The sequence below is a fragment of the Coenobita brevimanus genome, chromosome 18 (genome assembly GCF_032717465.1).
Source record: "Coenobita brevimanus isolate Jiangsu-jjx chromosome 18, ASM3271746v2, whole genome shotgun sequence".
Taxonomy (NCBI): Eukaryota; Metazoa; Arthropoda; class Malacostraca; order Decapoda; family Coenobitidae; genus Coenobita; species Coenobita brevimanus.
Genome location: NC_136971.1, coordinates 23,503,537 through 23,522,469, shown reverse-complemented (window position 1 = coordinate 23,522,469; position 18,933 = coordinate 23,503,537). Strand labels below are relative to the sequence as shown.

The 18,933-nt window shown below is 43.4% G+C and overlaps 1 protein-coding gene across 1 annotated transcript in view; it reads right to left on the bottom strand.

The window, feature by feature from the left end:
* The window catches only part of LOC145391412 (uncharacterized), a 20,708-nt gene extending 4,410 nt beyond the window's left edge, over nt 1-16,298 (bottom strand). Inside the window, exons 1-2 of the mRNA XM_080266020.1 lie at nt 16,170-16,298; nt 15,507-15,686 (exon numbers count right to left, since the gene is read on the bottom strand). Coding sequence (XP_080122146.1) covers nt 15,507-15,686; nt 16,170-16,187 — 198 coding nt within the window. The 5' untranslated portion in view covers nt 16,188-16,298. The remainder of the gene's footprint in view (nt 1-15,506; nt 15,687-16,169) is intronic.
* Between the last annotated feature and the right edge of the window lie 2,635 nt (nt 16,299-18,933).

The following is an 18,933-nucleotide window of genomic DNA, read 5'->3' as shown; positions in this document are numbered from 1 at the left end:
TCATACGTGTACTTGACATCCTCCAAGGTGATGTAGCTGCTGCCATCATACGTGTACTTGACATCCTCCAAGGTGATGTAGCTGCTGCCATCATACGTGTACTTGACATACTCCAAGGTGATGTAGCTGCTGCCATTATACGTGTACTTGACATCCTCCAAGGTGATGTAGCTGCTGCCATCATACGTGTACTTGACATCCTCCAAGGTGAGACTTAACTTTCTTTTTGACACATTGCTAAATAGGACTCTTGTTACCTCAAAACCCAAGTTCATTTTATGGGCAAAAAAATGAGTAAAGTTGGTATGATGACAAGTTTATCTATCTGTCTGTTAATCTATTGCCAGACGCCTTAATCCTGTAAGAGGTGGCCACAAACAAATTACCTCCATGTCACCCTATCGCCTGCCATTTAGTAGCCCTTCCCCCAGCTCACACTCCCAACAAATCGTCTCCATGTCACCCTATCCCCTGCCATTTCGCTGCCCTCCCCCCAGCTCACACCCCAAACAAATCGCCTCCATGTCACCCTATCCCCTGCCATTTTGCTGCCCTCCCCCCAGGTCAATAAAAAAATGGTGGTGTAATTTAGCCGTGATTCTTGGCCTGTACTGTATACCTGTGGGTGAATTTCTTTTCCGTGATAATTGTGTAGTTACCAAGTGTTTAGCTACATTTGACTGATGCAAGTACCTGCCAGGATTGATGACAGCCAAGCATGTACTGTACTTTGGTGTAGAAGTACTGTACTTTGGTGTAGAGGTAGCATTACTACTGAATGCACACACTTTGTATTGTTTATAAAGGCTCCACCAGCAATGCCTCAGCCTTGGTCACCTAATGGCGCCTCTACATGCTGCTCGATCTCTGGCAGCCTTCCTGTTCTCTCCCTTACTCCTGACGTCACACTCTCAGTATTGTATCATTTATAAAGGTTCCAACCTACTTCCATGCGTCTGCCTTGGTCACCTAATGGCGCCTCTCCACCCACCTCGATCTCTGGCAGTCTTCCTGTTCACTCCCTTACCCCTGATGTCACACTTTCAGTACTGTATCATTTATAAAGGCTCCAACCTGCTTCAGTGCATCTGTCTTAGCCACCTAATGGCGGCTCTCCACCCAGCTCGATCTCTGGCAGCCTCCCTATGGACTTTTACCCCTGATGTCACACTCTCAGTATTTATCATTTATAAAGACTCTAACCTGCTTCAATGCGTCTACCTTGGGCACCTGATGGTGGCTTTCAATGCAGCTCGATCTCTGGCATCCTCCCTATTCAGTCCTTTATCCCTGAGGTCACATTCCCAGTACTGTATTATTGATACAGGCTCCAACATGCATGCGCTGGTCTTGGTCACCTAATGGTGGATTTCCTGCACTCTGCTCGATCTCTGGCAGCCTCCCTATTCAGTCCTTTATCCCTGAGGTCACACTCTCAGTACTGTATTACTGATAGGCTCCAACATGCATGCGTTGGTCTTGGTCACCTAATGGCCACTTTCCACGCTGCTCGATCTCTGGCAGCCTCCCTATTCAGTCCCTTATCCCTGCCATATTTTTATTCAGGTTTTAACACTCTTAGCCAATGTAAAATATGATAAGTAACAAAAAGGCACTAGATTAAAAAGCTACAGAGGATGTGCTAAGAACCTCTTAAACTAGACTCATTTTACTCTAACCTGGCCTAAAATTGACAGCTGCGTAGCGGCTATAAACATGATTGGTTCTGGGGTGTGCAGAGAAGGAACGCAGTGCCAGGAGACGTGACACTCGCAGAGGTGAAGAGTGCTGTGAAGAGGCTGAAAAATGGGAAAGCAGCTGAGGTTGATGAGGTGTATGCAGAGATGCTTAATTGTAGTGGAGAGAGTGGAATGAAGTGCTTGTTGGAGATATGTATGAAGGCATAGATGAGTGAAACTGTGCCAACAGAGTGGAAAAAGGCTGTGATTGTACCCCTGTACAAAAATAAAGGTAAGCGAAGTGAGTGCAAGAATTATTGTGGCATAAGCTTATTGAGTGTGGTAGGGAAGGTATATGGAAGAATTATTACAGAGAAAGTAAGAGAGATATCAAAAGTCCTAGTGACTGATGAACAGGATGGAAAGAGACGTGTGGATCAAATACTTGCAGTGAGACAGATAGAGGAGAAGGCTTGTGAGAAGGATTATAAGGTGTTTATGGCATTCTAGGATATGAAAAAAACATACGACTAAGTGGACAGAGAAGCATTGTGGAAGGTTTTGTGCATGTATGGTGTAGATGGTAAGCTGCTAGGTGCTGTCAAGAGTTTTTATGATGGTGGTGAGGAGTGTTTAAGGGTAAATGGGCATCTAAGTGAATGGTTCACGATCGGTGTAGGTGTGCGACAAGGATGTATGATATACCCATGGTTGTTCAATATATATATATATATATATATATATATATATATATATATATATATATATATATATATATATATATATATATATATAAAGATGAAATAGAACGAGAGGAATTAAATAAGCTTATCAACTAAAGACAAAGAGAAGAAATAAGAAAGAGAAACATGGACCAGATCAAAGAAACCATCAAAAAAGGAAAAAGTCTGAAACAGGTCCGAAGTAAAATGGCACTAGGAAAGCAACAAATGACACCACTGAAAGACAAAAACGGTGAAGCCATTAAATGCAGAGATATGATGCTGAAGAAAGTTGAAGAATTTTACAAAGAACTGTATGCATCAAAGACATTAGTACCAATAGCTAATTTTTCAGTTGACACAAGTGAAATACCTGAGGTAACACCAGACGAAGTAAATATTTCTCTTAAAAATATGAAAAGAGGGAAGGCTCCGGGAGAAGATGGAATAGTAACAGATTTACTGTTGGATGCAGGAGCAGTAGTACAAAATAGGCTTGCTCACTTATTTACTCAATGTATAAAACAGAAGAAAATTCCCAAAACATGGTGTAATGCAATAGTTATTCTACTTAAAAAAAAAAAAAAAAGGTGACTCAAAAGACCTTAGTAACTATCGACCCATTAGCTTGCTATCAGTCATTGACAAACTTTTCACTAAAGTCCTTACAAACAGAATAGCTATAAATTTGGAGGAAAACCAGTCTCGTGAACAGGCAGGATTCCAAAACGGGTATTCGACCACTGATCATCTACACACAATGATTCAGCTAATTGAGAAAACTATAGAATATAATAAACTACTGTGCTTAGGTTTTGTTGATTACGAAAAGGCTTTCGACTCAGTGGAGCACATGGCAATTATAAATTCATTGCGAGAACAAGGAGTGAATGAGAACATTGTAAAACTGCTCGAAAACATATATAAAGAGGGAACTGCTACAGTTAAATTATATAAGGACTGGGAAAAAATTAAGATTGAGAAAGGCGTGCGTCAGGGAGATACAATTTCACCAAAGTTATTTACAGCATGCCTAGAAAGTATTTTCAGAGAGCTAGACTGGGAAAACAAAGGAGTGAACACAGATGGAGAAAAGCTAAACCATTTAAGATTTGCAGATGACATTGTCCTAAGCTCAGAAAAAGTAGAGGCGTTGCAAGAAATGTTAAATGACCTGAACAGAGAAAGTCTCAAAGTAGGGCTAAAGATGAACCGGAGTAAAACTAAAGTAATGTTTAATCCTCAAACACCAAAGAGCGTCATCAGAATAAATGGAGAAATTCTTGAAGAAGTTGAGGAGTACAATTGCCTGGGACAAATACCAAAATTAACGAAAGATAATGATAGCGAAATAAAAAGACGCATTACAATTGGATGGAAAGCTTTCGGTAAACATAGAGACATTATGAAAAATAGCTTGCCAGTTTGTATGAAACGAAAAGTATATAACGAATGTATAATTTCAGGTATGACGTATGGCTGTGAAACTTGGAAACTGACAAAATCAATGGAAAATAAATTAATTCGTTCTCAGAGAGCAATGAAAAGGTCAGTGTTGGGAATATCTTTAAGAGACAGGAAAAGATCAACTTGGGTGAGAGAGCAGACTAAAGTCAAAGATATAGAAGTCATAAAAGAACAGAAATGGAGGTGGGCAGGCCATATAGCAAGAATAAGGGATAATCGATGGAGCAAGAGGTTGACTGACTGGACACCAAGAGATGGTAAGCATAGCAGAAAAAGGCCAGACAGGAGGTGGAGAGATGAGATAGAGAAATTTGCAGGGAAAAAGTGACAAAGATTGGCTCAGTCAAGGAATTCGTGGAGAAGGTTGGGGGAGGCCTTTGTTCAGCAGTGGACTTGTACTGGCTGATGATGATGATGATGATATATATATATATATATATATATATATATATATATATATATATATATATATATATATATATATATATATATATATATGTATATATATATGGAAGGGGTGATGAGAGAAGTAAAAACACAAGTAATGGAGAGGGATGGCGTTGGTAATGAATGGTGATGGATGGAATATCTCATATTTATTGTATGCTGATGATGCAGTACTGCTTGCAAGTACCGGACAAGAACTTGGTAGGCTAGTGCTGAGTTTTGTTGATGTCTGTAAGCGTCGTGCCCTGAGAATAAATGTAGAGAAGAGTAAAGTGATGGTTTTTGAGAGAGAAAGTGACTCCCAGTGTGATGTCACAGTGAATGGAGAGAGACTGGAATTGGTGAGAGAGTTCAAATACTTCGGTACAGTGATAGAAAAGAGAGGAAAATGTGCAAAAGAAGTGTGCAATGAAGGCCTTGATAGGAAACGGAGGCTTGAGTGTTGCGGCTCCACGAGGCTTGCACGAAGAAGTGTTAGTGTCAACTTTAACATATGGATGTGAGACTATGGTGTGGCATGAAAATAAAAAGTCAAGAGTAAGAGCAGTGGAGATGGGACTACTGAGGAATGTATGTGGAGTACAGAGGGTGGATAGGATACGAAATTATGTGATTCATTGAAATTGCGGAGTGAGGAAGTCTGTGGGCACCAGAATCGAAGAGAGTGTACTTAGATGGTATGGGCATGTGGAGAGAATGGATAACAACAGAGTGGTGAAAAAAGTACTGTATATCTGAGCGAATTTGAAGAAGGGAGGAGGCATGGTAGGTCAAGGAGAAGGTGGAGAGATATGGTGGATGAGTGTGTGAGGAAGAGAGGTTTGGAAGTCGTTGAGGCTAGTGACTGACAAGAGATCGAGCTGGCTGGATGAATGTTGTGAGGAGAAGTGCATGATCAGGGATTTGGCAACCTTTTTTAACGTGCCAGCTTCCGGATTGACTCAATCCGATATGTTTACTGAAGCTACAGAACGTAGTGAATGGTTTGGGGGTATCAGATAGAGCCGGGATTCCGGGGGCCTGAATGATGAGCGAATGGAAGCGTGGCCCATTGGTCTGGGCAAATTTGGGCTGTCTGGAGATTGCTACTCCCCACCCTGCCCTAAGGTGGGAAAGGATGTCCCAATGATGATGATGATGATGATGATGATGATGACAATGGTGGATGATGATGCTAGCCACAAAGAAGTGCTGTGGAAAGGATATAGAGCCATAGTACTGTCTTTTTATGATGCTAGTCACAAAAAAGTGCTATGGAAAGGATGTAGAGCTATAGTATTGTCTTTTTATGATGCTAGTCACAAAGAAGTGCTATGGAAACCATGTAGAACCATAGTATTGTGTTTTTATGATGCTAGTCACAAAGAAGTGCTATGGAAACCATGTAGAACCATAGTACTGTCTTTTTATGATGCTAGTCACAAAAAAGTGCTATGGAAAGGATGTAGAGTCATAATATCGTCTTTTTATGACGCTAGTCACAAAGAAGTGCTATGGAAAGGATGTAGAGCTATAGTATTGTCTTTTTATGATGCTAGTCACAAAGAAGTGCTATGGAAACCATGTAGAACCATAGTATTGTGTTTTTATGATGCTAGTCACAAAGAAGTGCTATGGAAAGGATGTAGGGCCATAGCATTGTCTCATTCTGCCACTGAACTAAGAAACAACCTGAAAAACTGTGAAAATCTGGGCCAAGTTAGGGTGAAAAGAGTATAGTAATATTGGTAGTATCCAATGTTTTGCTTACCTATTACACTGTCTATTGCCAGACACCTTAATCCCGTAAGGGGTGGCCACAAACAAATCACCATCTTCTCCCTGTCTGCCGCCATTGCATTGCCCTCCCCCCAGCTCACACCCCCTCTCTCATTTACCTCTATACTCCATCTCTCTACCTCATCCTCAGCCTCTCCCTCTGCACCTCACTCACATACTCTCCTCGTTAGTCTCTCACAAACTGATATATATTCTGAGGCTATGGCAATATATTGACGCTGAAAATGGTTGGAATAAAGACGTTGAAAGAGGTGAAGACATGGCCGATAATGAGAAGTTGGACGAGGAGCAAAGGTGTGGACAACGAGTGGAAAACAGCTTGATGTAACTGCTGTCGTCAGCGGTGAAGTCAGCCTTCAAGGTACGACCAACTTTCTGTTTACTATAATTGACACGTTGCTTTGAAAAGAAGCTTTATCACCTCAAAACCCAAGTTAATTTAAGGGTGAACAATGGAGATAGTATATGACAAGCCTTTCCTGGCCCCATAAAGTTGGTCTGAGGTACTGGGCTGGAGTCTTCCTCTAATTTGCCTCAACATAACCAGTTCTGGATTACTTAGTCAAATGGATCAAAGCAAATGACTCCAGACTTGTACAAAAAATACCCACTGAGGTTGTTCAGTTCCCACTGAGGTTGTTCAGTGCCCACTGAGGTTGTTCAGTGCCCACTGAGGTTGTTCAGTGCCCACTGAGGTTGTTCAGTGCCCACTGAGGTTGTTCAGTGCCCACTGAGGTTGTTCAGTGCCCACTGAGGTTGTTCAGTGCCCACTGAGGTTGTTCAGTCCCCATTGATGTTGTTCAGTCCCCACTGAGGTTGTTCAGTCCCCATTGATGTTGTTCAGTCCCCACTGAGGTTGTTCATGGTACAGCTGATGTTTTGTGTACACTGATAGGTTGTTGTGGGATCAGCCCGTCTTTCTGGTCAGACCCATCAACCACAGGCAAGTAACCACCCCTGCAGGGTTATCACATGCAGTGTACTGGTGTTCAATTGTGGCTGACAGTGCCTCACCACAGCCAGACACTGGGAAAAGTGTGCTTTGGTTTATGGGTGGATGCCACATTTGCATCCACCCATTTAACGGGCACTGTAGTTGGCTGCACTTGACCCCATGGTGTGGTAATATGGTTACCACCCAGCGCTGTAAATGGTTTACTGGGTTACAGGGAACCATTAGATAAACACAACGAAACTTCTTCCACCTGCTGGGCACAAAAACTAATGCCATTAAGATGTGTAACACTGAATCTGTGCAGGTACTTTAATAATAATTTTCAGTTTATTTATTCATGGCAGTCAGTGGCATAAAATACACAGGTGGTTAATGTACTATGCTAACCTAAGGGGGTCAACAGGCTGACCCTGACTGCTGCTGAGGAGCACCGACATACTGCCAAGCCTCACCCACGCTGGAGTGAGGCATAGGCACAAGGGGACACACCGCCTAATCTTTACCCCGCTGAGTTTCAAACCCTTGTGGGTCTTGCACCATAGTGTGCTTTGAGCTACACTTGACAAGGGAGAGCTCACCTCACCCACACAAGCAGTGCGGTCTGAGTGGGGCTCAAACTCAGGGCACTTGAATTGGGAGTCCAGTGCTCTATCAACCGCACCACCATGTGTATACTTGTGGCTGAATTTCCTGCCACATTTCACTGATGGAAGTACAGTAATCCCTCGATTATCCGACGTAATACAGCCAAAGGCATGTCCACAAAATGGATCCATCCGGATAATGGACTTCTCCCCTGGCCCCCCTTCACACATAACCTAACTTTGAAAGCCAGTGTAAAAGGCCACTACAGTACATCGTACAACACTTGTTCCTGGTGTTTAACACTACTCTGTCTAGTCAAGCAGACCTATAAACCACAGCCAAGCAATTACCAAGGTTAAGTAAACCCATCAACCACGCACAAGCAATCACCACTGCAGGGCCATATCCTTCAGTGACATGAAAAAAGCATGAAAAAAATGGCTACACAAGAAAAATGCAATGGGCACACAAAATATAATGGTAGAATGGAATAACATCGTTGTAAAACAGAATCCATCATGGTACAGTACAGTAAGCTAGAATAAAATCAAGGTGAACACCCATGATTCCTGGCAGGGTGTCGTGCTGAATAACCCACTAGCTCCTTAACTCTGTTGCACTGCACTGTACATCCAATGTGGTCTAGTGGCGTACCCTGATGCATTGCACTGTACATCCAATGTGGTCTAGTGGCGTACCCTGATGCACTGCACTGTACATCCAATGTGGTCTAGTGGCGTACCCTGATGCACTGCACTGTACATCCAATGTGGTCTAGGGGTGTACCCTGATGCACTGCACTGTACATCCAATGTGGTCTAGGGGTGTACCCTGATGCACTGCACTGTACATCCAATGTGGTCTAGTGGCGTACCCTGATGCACTGCACTGTACATCCAATGTGGTCTAGGGGTGTACCCTGATGCACCGCACTGTGCATCCAATGTGGTCTAGTGGCATACCCTGATGACCTTAGTTGCAGTCAGAGTCAACGAGGAGCTTCGACAGTTGGCCCAGGGGAGCGACTGTGGTACGTGGTGATGGACTGCCAACTTCAGGTGACTCAGAAGACAGCTGCAATCACGTCCAGGGGAGACACAATGGCTGACGATGTGCTGGGTTGTGGTTCCGTCGCTGAAGGTGTGGTTTGACGCTGTGATGGTGGCAGAGCAGAGGTGGACTGGGCAGGGGTCAGAGGCCTGAAAATGGAGTCGATCATGGACTGGCAATAGGAGCGATGATTCAGGTGTCGGATGACTCTCTGCCACACAGAAGACCGATCCTCCACAAGTTGAAAAGGCACCATCTCTCTATCACATTGCAGGTGCTCAGCATACTCATGCACCTGGTCAAGATGTGCCCATAATGTGCTCAGGTGGGGGATGGCTGGAATAATGTAGTTCTCCAGGTCATCCTTGTCATTCTTGTCACTCTCTTCTGGTCGGGCAGCAGCAACAGAAGTGGCAGTCTCGACATCAGACATAACCTGAAAGCCGTATGTGCCCCCATCCTCATCTAACCACTCCCACACGTCATCAACATCCACAGCCTCGCCTGCGTTACAAAGCCGAGTGTGGAAGTCATCCTTGTCAAAGTCCAGAAAGTCGTGTCTGCTCTCGTGTCCCTGAGGGAGACAAGACCAACCACTTTCTAGGGTTTTCACAGAGACTTCCTTCCATGCACTTGCTCAGTTGAACACTGCAACCTTAAGGCTGTAGCACCGCATGTTTTCCAGTGCCTTCTGCCCTCGTGTGTCCAGCCCCTGACCCTGCTTGTCCTCGTCCTCAAGAACAACCATCACCTCGTCCATGAATCTCCACCGCTACAGCCTCTTCGTGGCCACGGTAACAGCCTGATCAATCATCAGAGCAGTGGTATTAGCTGGTAAAAACAAGCACCAAATGTGACCGTCATCTGCAACTAATTCCTTCTGGGAGGGATGCATGGGAACATTGTCCAGTAGAAGAGCCTTTACCTGGTCACAAGGGACTCCAAGTTCCTCTGTTTGATAACGGATGACCTCCTTGACAAAATGCCTGTTGAACCAATCTGTGAAGATCTTAGAGGTAAACCAGGCCTTCACAGAATGGTACCACACAACAGGAAGATCATCCATTAGCCCACAAAGGCAATGGAGCTGCTATGCCTGACCAACAATAACGGGCGTCAGCCAGTGCATCCTATTAGCACCGGCACAGTGTAAAGCAGATGCCCATTGCTTAGACAACTTGTGGTCAGTAGTCCATGAGCCTGAGTCGATATCGGTACCATCTGGTGGGGCAAATTCTAATTGATATTTTTGAATACCCTCATGTCCTTGATTAAAAATTTGATATGACAGCAGTCGCAGATGAGTAGCTTTTTATGAGTAATTGGCCATATAAGAATGGCCGCTCCCTTAACTGATAAGGGTCTATAACTTTTCTTTTACTACAGGTAGAAACATGATCTTGGTGTTTAAACTTATGGAGTATTTCCTAGTCCCTGGTGGCCACTACAAATGCCTAAGAGAGTCGGCCATCCTTATTTGACTGGAAAAATTCAAAATGTTGATTATAGATACTTCCAGATACTCGGTGCTTTCAACGTATAGTTGCTAAACTGAGAATGTACAACTAATTTGTATCTTTCACTTTCAGGGAGCTTGCATGCTTAGCTGTAGAAATGGAAAGTGAAAGGACATTGGATGTAAGTCAAGCGTCAAGTTATGGTGGTGGTGATAATGCTCAAGATCGACCGGGTCCTTCAAAACGTGCAAAAACTGTACCAGAATGCATTATACATAGCAGTACTTGTGATGAAAAACTGACCCTGAATCTCTCTTGTTTGAAGGACATGAACTCATGGAGCACACTTCTTAAGGCAGCACAAATAAAGAAACATCTACCAATTCTAAACATTGCCCAAGAAACTCCAGAGGGCAACATTCCAAAAATTCACTACTATAGGAAATGTAGAAGTCTGTTCACAATGAAAAGAGACCTTTAATCGAAACAAAGTACAGAACAGGCATCCAGTGACAAGGAAAAATTTGAAAGAAAAAGACTCCAGAGGAGATCAATGACAGTATCTGAAGAGTCTAGAATATACAGCAAGGTCTGTATCATATGTGAAAAGGACAAATTTATGCCAGGCAGCCGGACAAGGGAGAGACTTACACAATGTGTTGAGCTACGGTCAGATGATACTCTTAGGAACACAGCAATTTCCAAGCATGACAGCAGGATCCTAGCCTTATTGGCAAGGGATTTAGTAGCAGCAGATGGCCACTATCATAGATCATGCTACAGAAGCTATACCAGAACAAGGCCACAGGTGATTCCCATAGAAACAGACTTAGAAGAATATCCAGGTGTAATGAAGGAATCCTTTCAGAAGTTGTTTGCCTATATCAGAGAAGATGTTTTTGAAAACCCCAGGGTAATTAAGCTGACCGAGCTTACGACAAAACTGACCTGCTGGATGCTACATGAGGGAGTTCATAAGGTGGAAGATTCTACAAAGAAACATGTCAGAAGATATCTTGAGACAGAATTTGGAGAGAGTCTGCATTTTGTACAAGATGCAAAGGAAAAGGTGCTGGTGTACCCTGATAACTTGTTCCGAAATGCACTAGTCAAGCAAAATGTCATTCTGATGGACACAGTAGAGGACCTGGAATCAAAATGCGACATTGAAGGACTCTTGAAAAAGTCAGCTCACTTGCTTCATAATTCGATAAAAAAGCATAGTGTGTCCATATCTTGGCCCCCACTTGCATCAGAACTGAACAATTCTTCAGCTTTTATTCCAGGCAACCTAAAGGGATTCTTCCAACACTTAATAGCAGGGCCTCAGGATGAAGCTTCCCTTTCTCCAAGAATTCAGCGGCTCATTGAATCTGTAGGCCAAGATATTGTCTATGGGGTGACCTGAAGACAGCTGAAGCCACCAAAACATCTAATTAGGACAAAGAGCATATCAAAATTTCAGATAGGAAAGGCTACAAAGCAGTCCACCAGTCAAGAAATTCCACGACCCTCCGCCCAAACTGAACCTGAAGACATTTGCCAACTTGAACAAGAAAAAGAAGACAAATAGCAACAATCCAAAGGAAGTAATCATGAAAGCTGACCGAAATCTATTTGCTCACATGGTACTCATTGCTCAGAGCAGAAGTCTGAATCTGCAGGAAGTTTTTCAGTACCCACTAGGCCCTCTTCCATGGTCCCTAGCAACAGCAGATGGTAGCCTCAGAAAGACAAATAAAGCTGCACTGGCCAAAGAGCTACAGAAGAATGTCTGTCCAGCGGAACGTGTGCCAGGGAAAGCTGCTTGTCTTATTGATGGTATGGCCCTGATCCAGAAAGTAAGAGGCACTCATAAAACCTTTGCTGAAGTTGCTGACCATGCTCTTTCCATTGTAATTGCAGAAGGTGATGATTCTCCACGCATTGATGTTGTATTCGATGTGTACCAAGAAAATTCCATCAAAGCTGTTGAGAGAGTTCGGCGAGGTGAGTCTGAATCTACCCAGTTCAAGAGTATCTCACCTGGCCATACCATCAAACAATGGAGAAAGTTCCTTGCCAGTTCCAGAAACAAGGAAAACCTAATCAAGGTCATCACAGATGAGTGGAAACATCCAAGACACCAGAGACGGTTTGTTGGCAAAGTCATATATGTCACCTGTGGGGAAACCTGTTATCGACTGACTGAGCATGGTTCCATGGTAGTGGATGGATTAAAGTCCACTCAAGAAGAAGCAGACACACGACTTCCTCTTCATGCTGCCCATGCAGCCCCACAGGGCTATACAGCAATGAAGGTTGAATCAGATGACACAGACGTCCTAGTGCTGTGTGTGGCCTTCTCTAGTGATATCCCAAGCAGCATCTATATAAAAAGTGGTACCAAAAACAGAGTAAAGTACATAGATGTTACCAAAGTTGCAGCCACACTTGGACCAGACAACACAAAAGCACTTCTGGGTCTTCATGCCATGACGGGCTGCGACACTGTGAGTGCCTTTGCAGGAAAGGGGAAGGTCTCTGCTTTGAAACTAATGAAAGATAACACAGAACACCGAGAGGCCCTGCAGAGGGTTGGAGAGTGCTGGAACCTAAGTCAGGAGCACTTTCAGAAGTTAGAGGCCTTCACTTGTCACCTGTACAGTATCCAGGGAGCAACTAGAGTGGATGAGCTACGTTACCAAATCTTTTGTGCCAAGAAAGGAGAGGCTGAATCCTGGCAGCTACCACCACGTAAATCCGCTCTGTATCAGCATTGTCAGCATGCTAACTATCAGGCAAGAGTGTGGAAGCAGTCATTGGAAAGATGCCCAACCATTCCTCCCCCAACAGGAAGAGACTGGTATACAGAGAATGTGGATAACAATGAGAAACTCATGATTGATTGGTCTGATGTTCCTGCTGCCCCTGATGCTATTCTGGAACTACTGTCCTGCAAATGCTCACGCTCATGCAAGAATCCAACATGTCCATCTCTTGCGAATGGATTGCCTTGTACAGAACTCTGCAAGCTACAAACATGTAGCAACCAAACACAAGTTGAGATTATGAATGACGACACTGAGGATAGCGATGATGAAGCACATGACGAATGGGTGTAATATTTTCAGAAATTCTTTTTAGTTTTTACCTACATTCACTAGAATGAACAGAAACAACAAGCAGTTTGCATACTTTTCAGATTATTATTGTCAAGTGTCAAATAGCCGGGTGTGGCTTGGCGCTATAGGTATATCCATTGTAATAATAATTTGCTTAGTCTAAATGTTTAGTCTTCTATTCTTTCACTTATGAACCTTATGGACGGTCTACGGAGATATTTGTGACTGTATATTGTAAAGTAGGTAGCCATTTTGACTGATTATTATTTTCATATGTATTCAAACTGATAATTGTATAATTTTTGTATTATGGTGATAGTTTGATGTACATTTCATACACAAGGTATTTACAGTTCTCATACCAGAAGCAGTTTTGTTACACAAGTTTGTTTTACAGATAAATGTGTCATATATTGTGTTATATATATTGTTATATAGATAAATGTGATTGAATACTTTCAGTATTAAAAGTTTGAAGGATTATTTTGTAACTCTGCTGATCATTACTTACCATACAAGCACACCGCCTTGAAAAAGTTTGATTATCGGTACCATTGAAAAGTGGCTCTTAATGAATAAAAAGCTACTGCTTTCGAAGTGCTATCATACAAAAATGAAAAGTAGAGACATATTGCTATTTTAAAATGCACGACAGAAATTGCCCCGCCAGATGGTACCAATGGTCAAATTTCTGGGACCAGGCTCAAGGCCTACAGGTACATGCTTCTTCTCATCTACCAGAGTGTTTGTAGGCACTGAGTGGTGGAAGAGGCCAGTTTTGTCAGTGTTATAGATCTGACCGGGAGCGAGACCCTCCTCAATTATGCCTACAGTAACAGTATCTGATGAAATTCCTCTACCCCCTCCTCACTGGCGTCAACAGCTTTGCCACTGGTTGTACGATTTGTAAGGCCATGTTGAAGCTTGACCCAGAACTATCAACCTTCAGATGCCTTGAAGTCAGGGACATTGTGAAGGTGGGCAATTTTCCCAACAGCCCCTTTCAACTTGGTACCACGCACTTGCACTCCTGCAGCCCGTTGCTGGCAGTACCAGATCAATGTCAAATGGTTGACACTGGTATGCTGAGGATGCCCATAGCCTTCCGTATGGCATTGCGTCTGTTGCTCTTGCCAAAGTCTGCTGTGTACTGGGTTAGTTTGTCACCGGATTTCCTGATGTCATGCAGGGTTCAGCGGACCAGGTCGTACTTCTTTAACATGCTGGGAGTCGACCATCCCGCATCAATCTTACCGAGGATCTCTTGCTTTTTCTCCAAAGTCATCACTAGCCTCTTCCTTTTCTGTGGTGGAGGGGCCATCATTACACATCCTAGGAAGAGGCATGCAAGGAATAGCAAGGCCTGAAGCAGGTAGAGAACAACCACAAAAGCCACCACGTATGCCACCATAACAACAATACAAGAGGAGCTGTTCACTACACGGTCAACGTGTGGGAACTGGGAAGGGCCGAGGGGGTCTCTAGCGGACACTGGGTGAACTACTCAGCCAGACAGCGTGGCGCCACCGGGCTAATCCCGTCCAGCCCAACAAAAATGTTCTTGCAGCCAAAATTTCCGCTTGTACGCAATCATTTTATCTGGATAAAATGGAAAAATGTACATATAATGGTTTAATACAGCCAGATAACAGCGTCTGGGTTATGAATCATTTGGATAAATGGGGCATTACTTAACAACGTGAATGTCACAACCAATAACCGCTTTGAACTACAGAATGACACTGCCATTACAGACTATTGTGATGAAGCTCAATGATAAACACTGAAGCATTTCAAGTCTACTGATGCTGAAGAACAAACAGGATGTTATGTAAACACTGCAAACACTGAAGCATTTCAAGTCTACTGATGCTGAAGAACAAACAGGATGTTATGTAAACACTGCAAACACTGAAGCATTTCAAGTCTACTGATGCTGAAGAACAAACAGGATGTTATGTAAACACTGCAAACACTGAAGCATTTCAAGTCTACTGATGCTGAAGAACAAACAGGCTGTTGTGCAACATAAAACGAAGGTGAAATGCATTAAGGAAGAAGAGTTTGGTGATGACATAAACGCTGGTGAAGAAAAGTTGAATGGAGTATAAAAGAGATGATGAGGGAGTGAGTCAGTGGTTTGACGTGCATAGGAAACATGCAGCTGGACAGTATAACACAGGCGGGCATATGTGGCTGTTAAGGAGTAAGACTCAGACAGGTGAGAGAGTTGATGGTACATGTCACAGTGGTGGAGTTACCTGCAGTGTGTGGGCGTGGGGGGGTGGCGGCTGATCCTGAAGGCAGTACATGTATATCTGGTCATTTTCTAGGGTTATCCTGGAGGACCGGATGCCACCTTGGTCTTCTTGGACGGCAAATACCAGGCCATCCTCCACCAGCGTCTTGATGCGCTGACTCATCTCCAGGAGGTTCTCAACCTGTGGGCAGTACCATACATTAGTATATATAAACAGCATCCATATTTTTTTTTTAATGTGTCCGACTCTGGGCATAGGCTTCACAGCCTGCTCCAAAGGCTCAGTAGTCCTCCTTCATACCATACACCTCTACATGTCACCACTTCGGCTCCAACACCCACCGTCCATATTGAATACATGCTAGGGCTGTCTTATACAGGACTGGTGTATTGGTATTAGCGGAGGTATTCTTACGACCTGTCGGTAGGTCTTCTGGTAGATCAGTAAAGTCTGTTTTATGAAATTCAAATCCTTAAACTGTTCCCTGCTCCAGGGGGATTTGAACCTGGGTCTGGTAGGACTGCAGGCTACCTCTCTACCGATTGAGCCACCGCCTCTACATGGGACACTATCAGTACATTCTTATGGAAACTGTCAATATATTAGTACTTGGAGGCAATACTGGTGGGGAAGCACTAGTAGCTACAGTAGTGGGTAACTTACTGTTATTTGCTGTGGCATCTTTGTGATGGTGTTGATCTTGTCCACGATGGTGGAGGCCGGGTCTGGGTGTGGTGGAAGGGTGGGGGTGTGTGTGGCATCAGTCTCCGCTGCCAGTGCATCCAGGGCCGTCCTGATGGCCTCACGCACCTGTCCATACTAACACAAACATTAGTGCTGGAGGCTCTGCCAACCATGTGCTAATTTACTATCGCAGACACTTATGGCTGGTATAACCAGCGTTGTCAATCCTCTTTTTCTTTGGTGAGAATCCCGTGCAGCTCGACTCAGTTCCTCCGAATCGTTAATAATACTAGTGAGAGGGAGAGTCGCCGGGAGATGTCTGGTGCAAGTGTAGGGAGTGGCGGTGTTGGGGGTGGGTGGGGAACGTGACTGAGTAAATGTGGCATCAGTGTAATACAGATGTGGCACAAGTGTATTTGTTAAAAACGTAGGTTTACGATGTGAATGAGCTAAAACAACCTCTTTTTAGTGGTAACGACACTGAGTTAGGGATTCCACATATATCTCAGAATGCTACCACAAGCTGTGTGTTGAGGTTAACACATACAGGAATTGTCATTTAGCGGCAGTGCTAGAAGTCTGATAAATGGTAACAGTTGGAAGTGGTGGCATGTTACATAGGTCTGACAGGTTAATAATCGGGGAAACTAATAACAGTTTTAACGAACAAGCGGCAAAAGGTATTGCCGTAGCATCTGACTTTATAACAGATAACCCATAAAGAACAGCTACAGTGTATTGTGCATAATATGACCATACCCACAATAATATGAGTTTTTTCAAGTGTGTTCAATATTGCTTAAAAAAAAGACTGCAATTACTGAATCCTTGATGATTGCTTACTTTTGACGAAGATAAGTATAATGTTTACCATGAGATGTGAACTGACTTTTATTCCGCAGTATCCTATATTTGCTTGTTCATGAATAATTGTTAATCTTTCCATTGCTATGGCATTTATAATCGGACATGATTATTTGTCTTTAGCCAACAGCACTATCTGATACGGCACATACTTTAGATTTCTGTATCTTATCTTTGTAACCCCTACGGTGTTTGGCAGTATAACATACCCTAGTTCTTAGTAGACCTTGAAGGGCTAACGTCATTGGCACGAGTGTATTACTCACGGTGATATTGACAGTTGGTTATGTAAGAGAACATAATGCAACACTAATTAAGGGAATATAATATCACTGTTAATACATCTTAGTATATTATTTTACACAGACATATCCCTCAGTAATGAGTCCAGCCACCTTGCTTCTCCACAACCTCCCGAAGCCTATCGGGCATGCTGGCGACCTCATTCCTTACGAGGTGTGGCTTCCCTTGGAATATTTCCCACTGAGTCATAATGTGGGCCGTCAGCTGGTCTGCCGTTTTCTCTCGTCCTGGCTGCCATGTGTTAACCAGGGTTCCCCAGATATTTTCCATTGGGTTACAGTCACAACCCTTACTCGCCCAATGTAGGAGTTGCAGGTTTTCTGGACTACTAAACCATTCCTAACTGCTCCTGCTGTGTGTACAGGACAACCATCTTGGACAAGATGACTGGTCCAGGAGAGAAAGGGAAATTTTTCTCTCGTAGGAAGGTAGAAAGAAATCCTGCAGTATTTGACTATATTTTTGCGCACTGAATCGTCCCTGCATCTTCACTACATCTCCTACGCCATGGATGGAAATATAACCCCACACATTGCATGTCACGTGCCCACTTCTCGTCTCTTCATGAACATTCTTTCGCTTATCGCTGGCAAGAACAAAAATTACATAATATTAGAGGGATACCGTGTCTGTATTAGAAATTATTCTATGATTGGAAATTGTAGCCTACACTGCTTTCACTACAGTCTCTTTGGAAATCAAAGGAAGGTGATCCGTGGGTAACAACTCTATATTGTGGGAAGTTGTTGCGGAGACGTTTAGGAGTCTAGAATTACTAAAGGAAGACTATCATAATAATTCAGAACACCCACCAACACCAGGACCTTTACATTTGTCACAGTTAGTAATTAGTGTTTTAACCAACTTATGTACCACATTAGGATTGGAAAGTGAACCGTGGTCTTTCTCATTTATCTTTGTTATTAATTACTGATTAAACGAACTTATATACCACATAAGAATAAAAAGTGACCCTTATCTTGTGTGTGTGTGTGTGTGTGTGTGTGTGTGTGTGTGTGTGTGTGTGTGTGTGTGTGTGTGTGTGTGTGTGTGTGTGTGTGTGTGTGTGTGAATTATCAGGTTCAAATACTTTAATATTATTGTTTCTGCAACAGTTCATTTATTAAACATCACCAGGTGTTGTTTTTCCTCCACACGTGTACATTTCCGTGATGGCAAGATCGGAAGGTTTTCTCATCTGAGACCACCACCTGGACCAGAAGTTTAGGCCTTGGTCCACATAGTGACGTGCAAAGTTAAGCCTGGCAGCACGGTGCGCTTCAGTGAGTAACTTTTTTGGCAGGAACCCGGTGATGTATTCCGGCCTTATGAAGCCGCCTCCAGACTGTACTGACAGACACATCCAGTTGGAGTCTGTTCCGAAGTGCCACAGCGTTCGTTATGGGGGGTTCCTCAGCTGCTTGTATAATGCGCTCATCCTGTACAGGTGTCATTACACGGGAGCGCGGTGTCATGGCTGAGGAAATATTTTAAAGAGAATACGTAGAAACAACTATTTTACATGCTCTTAGGAGCGGTGTTAGAGGGAGGAGTTGGGGAACAGGGAGAGGTAGGA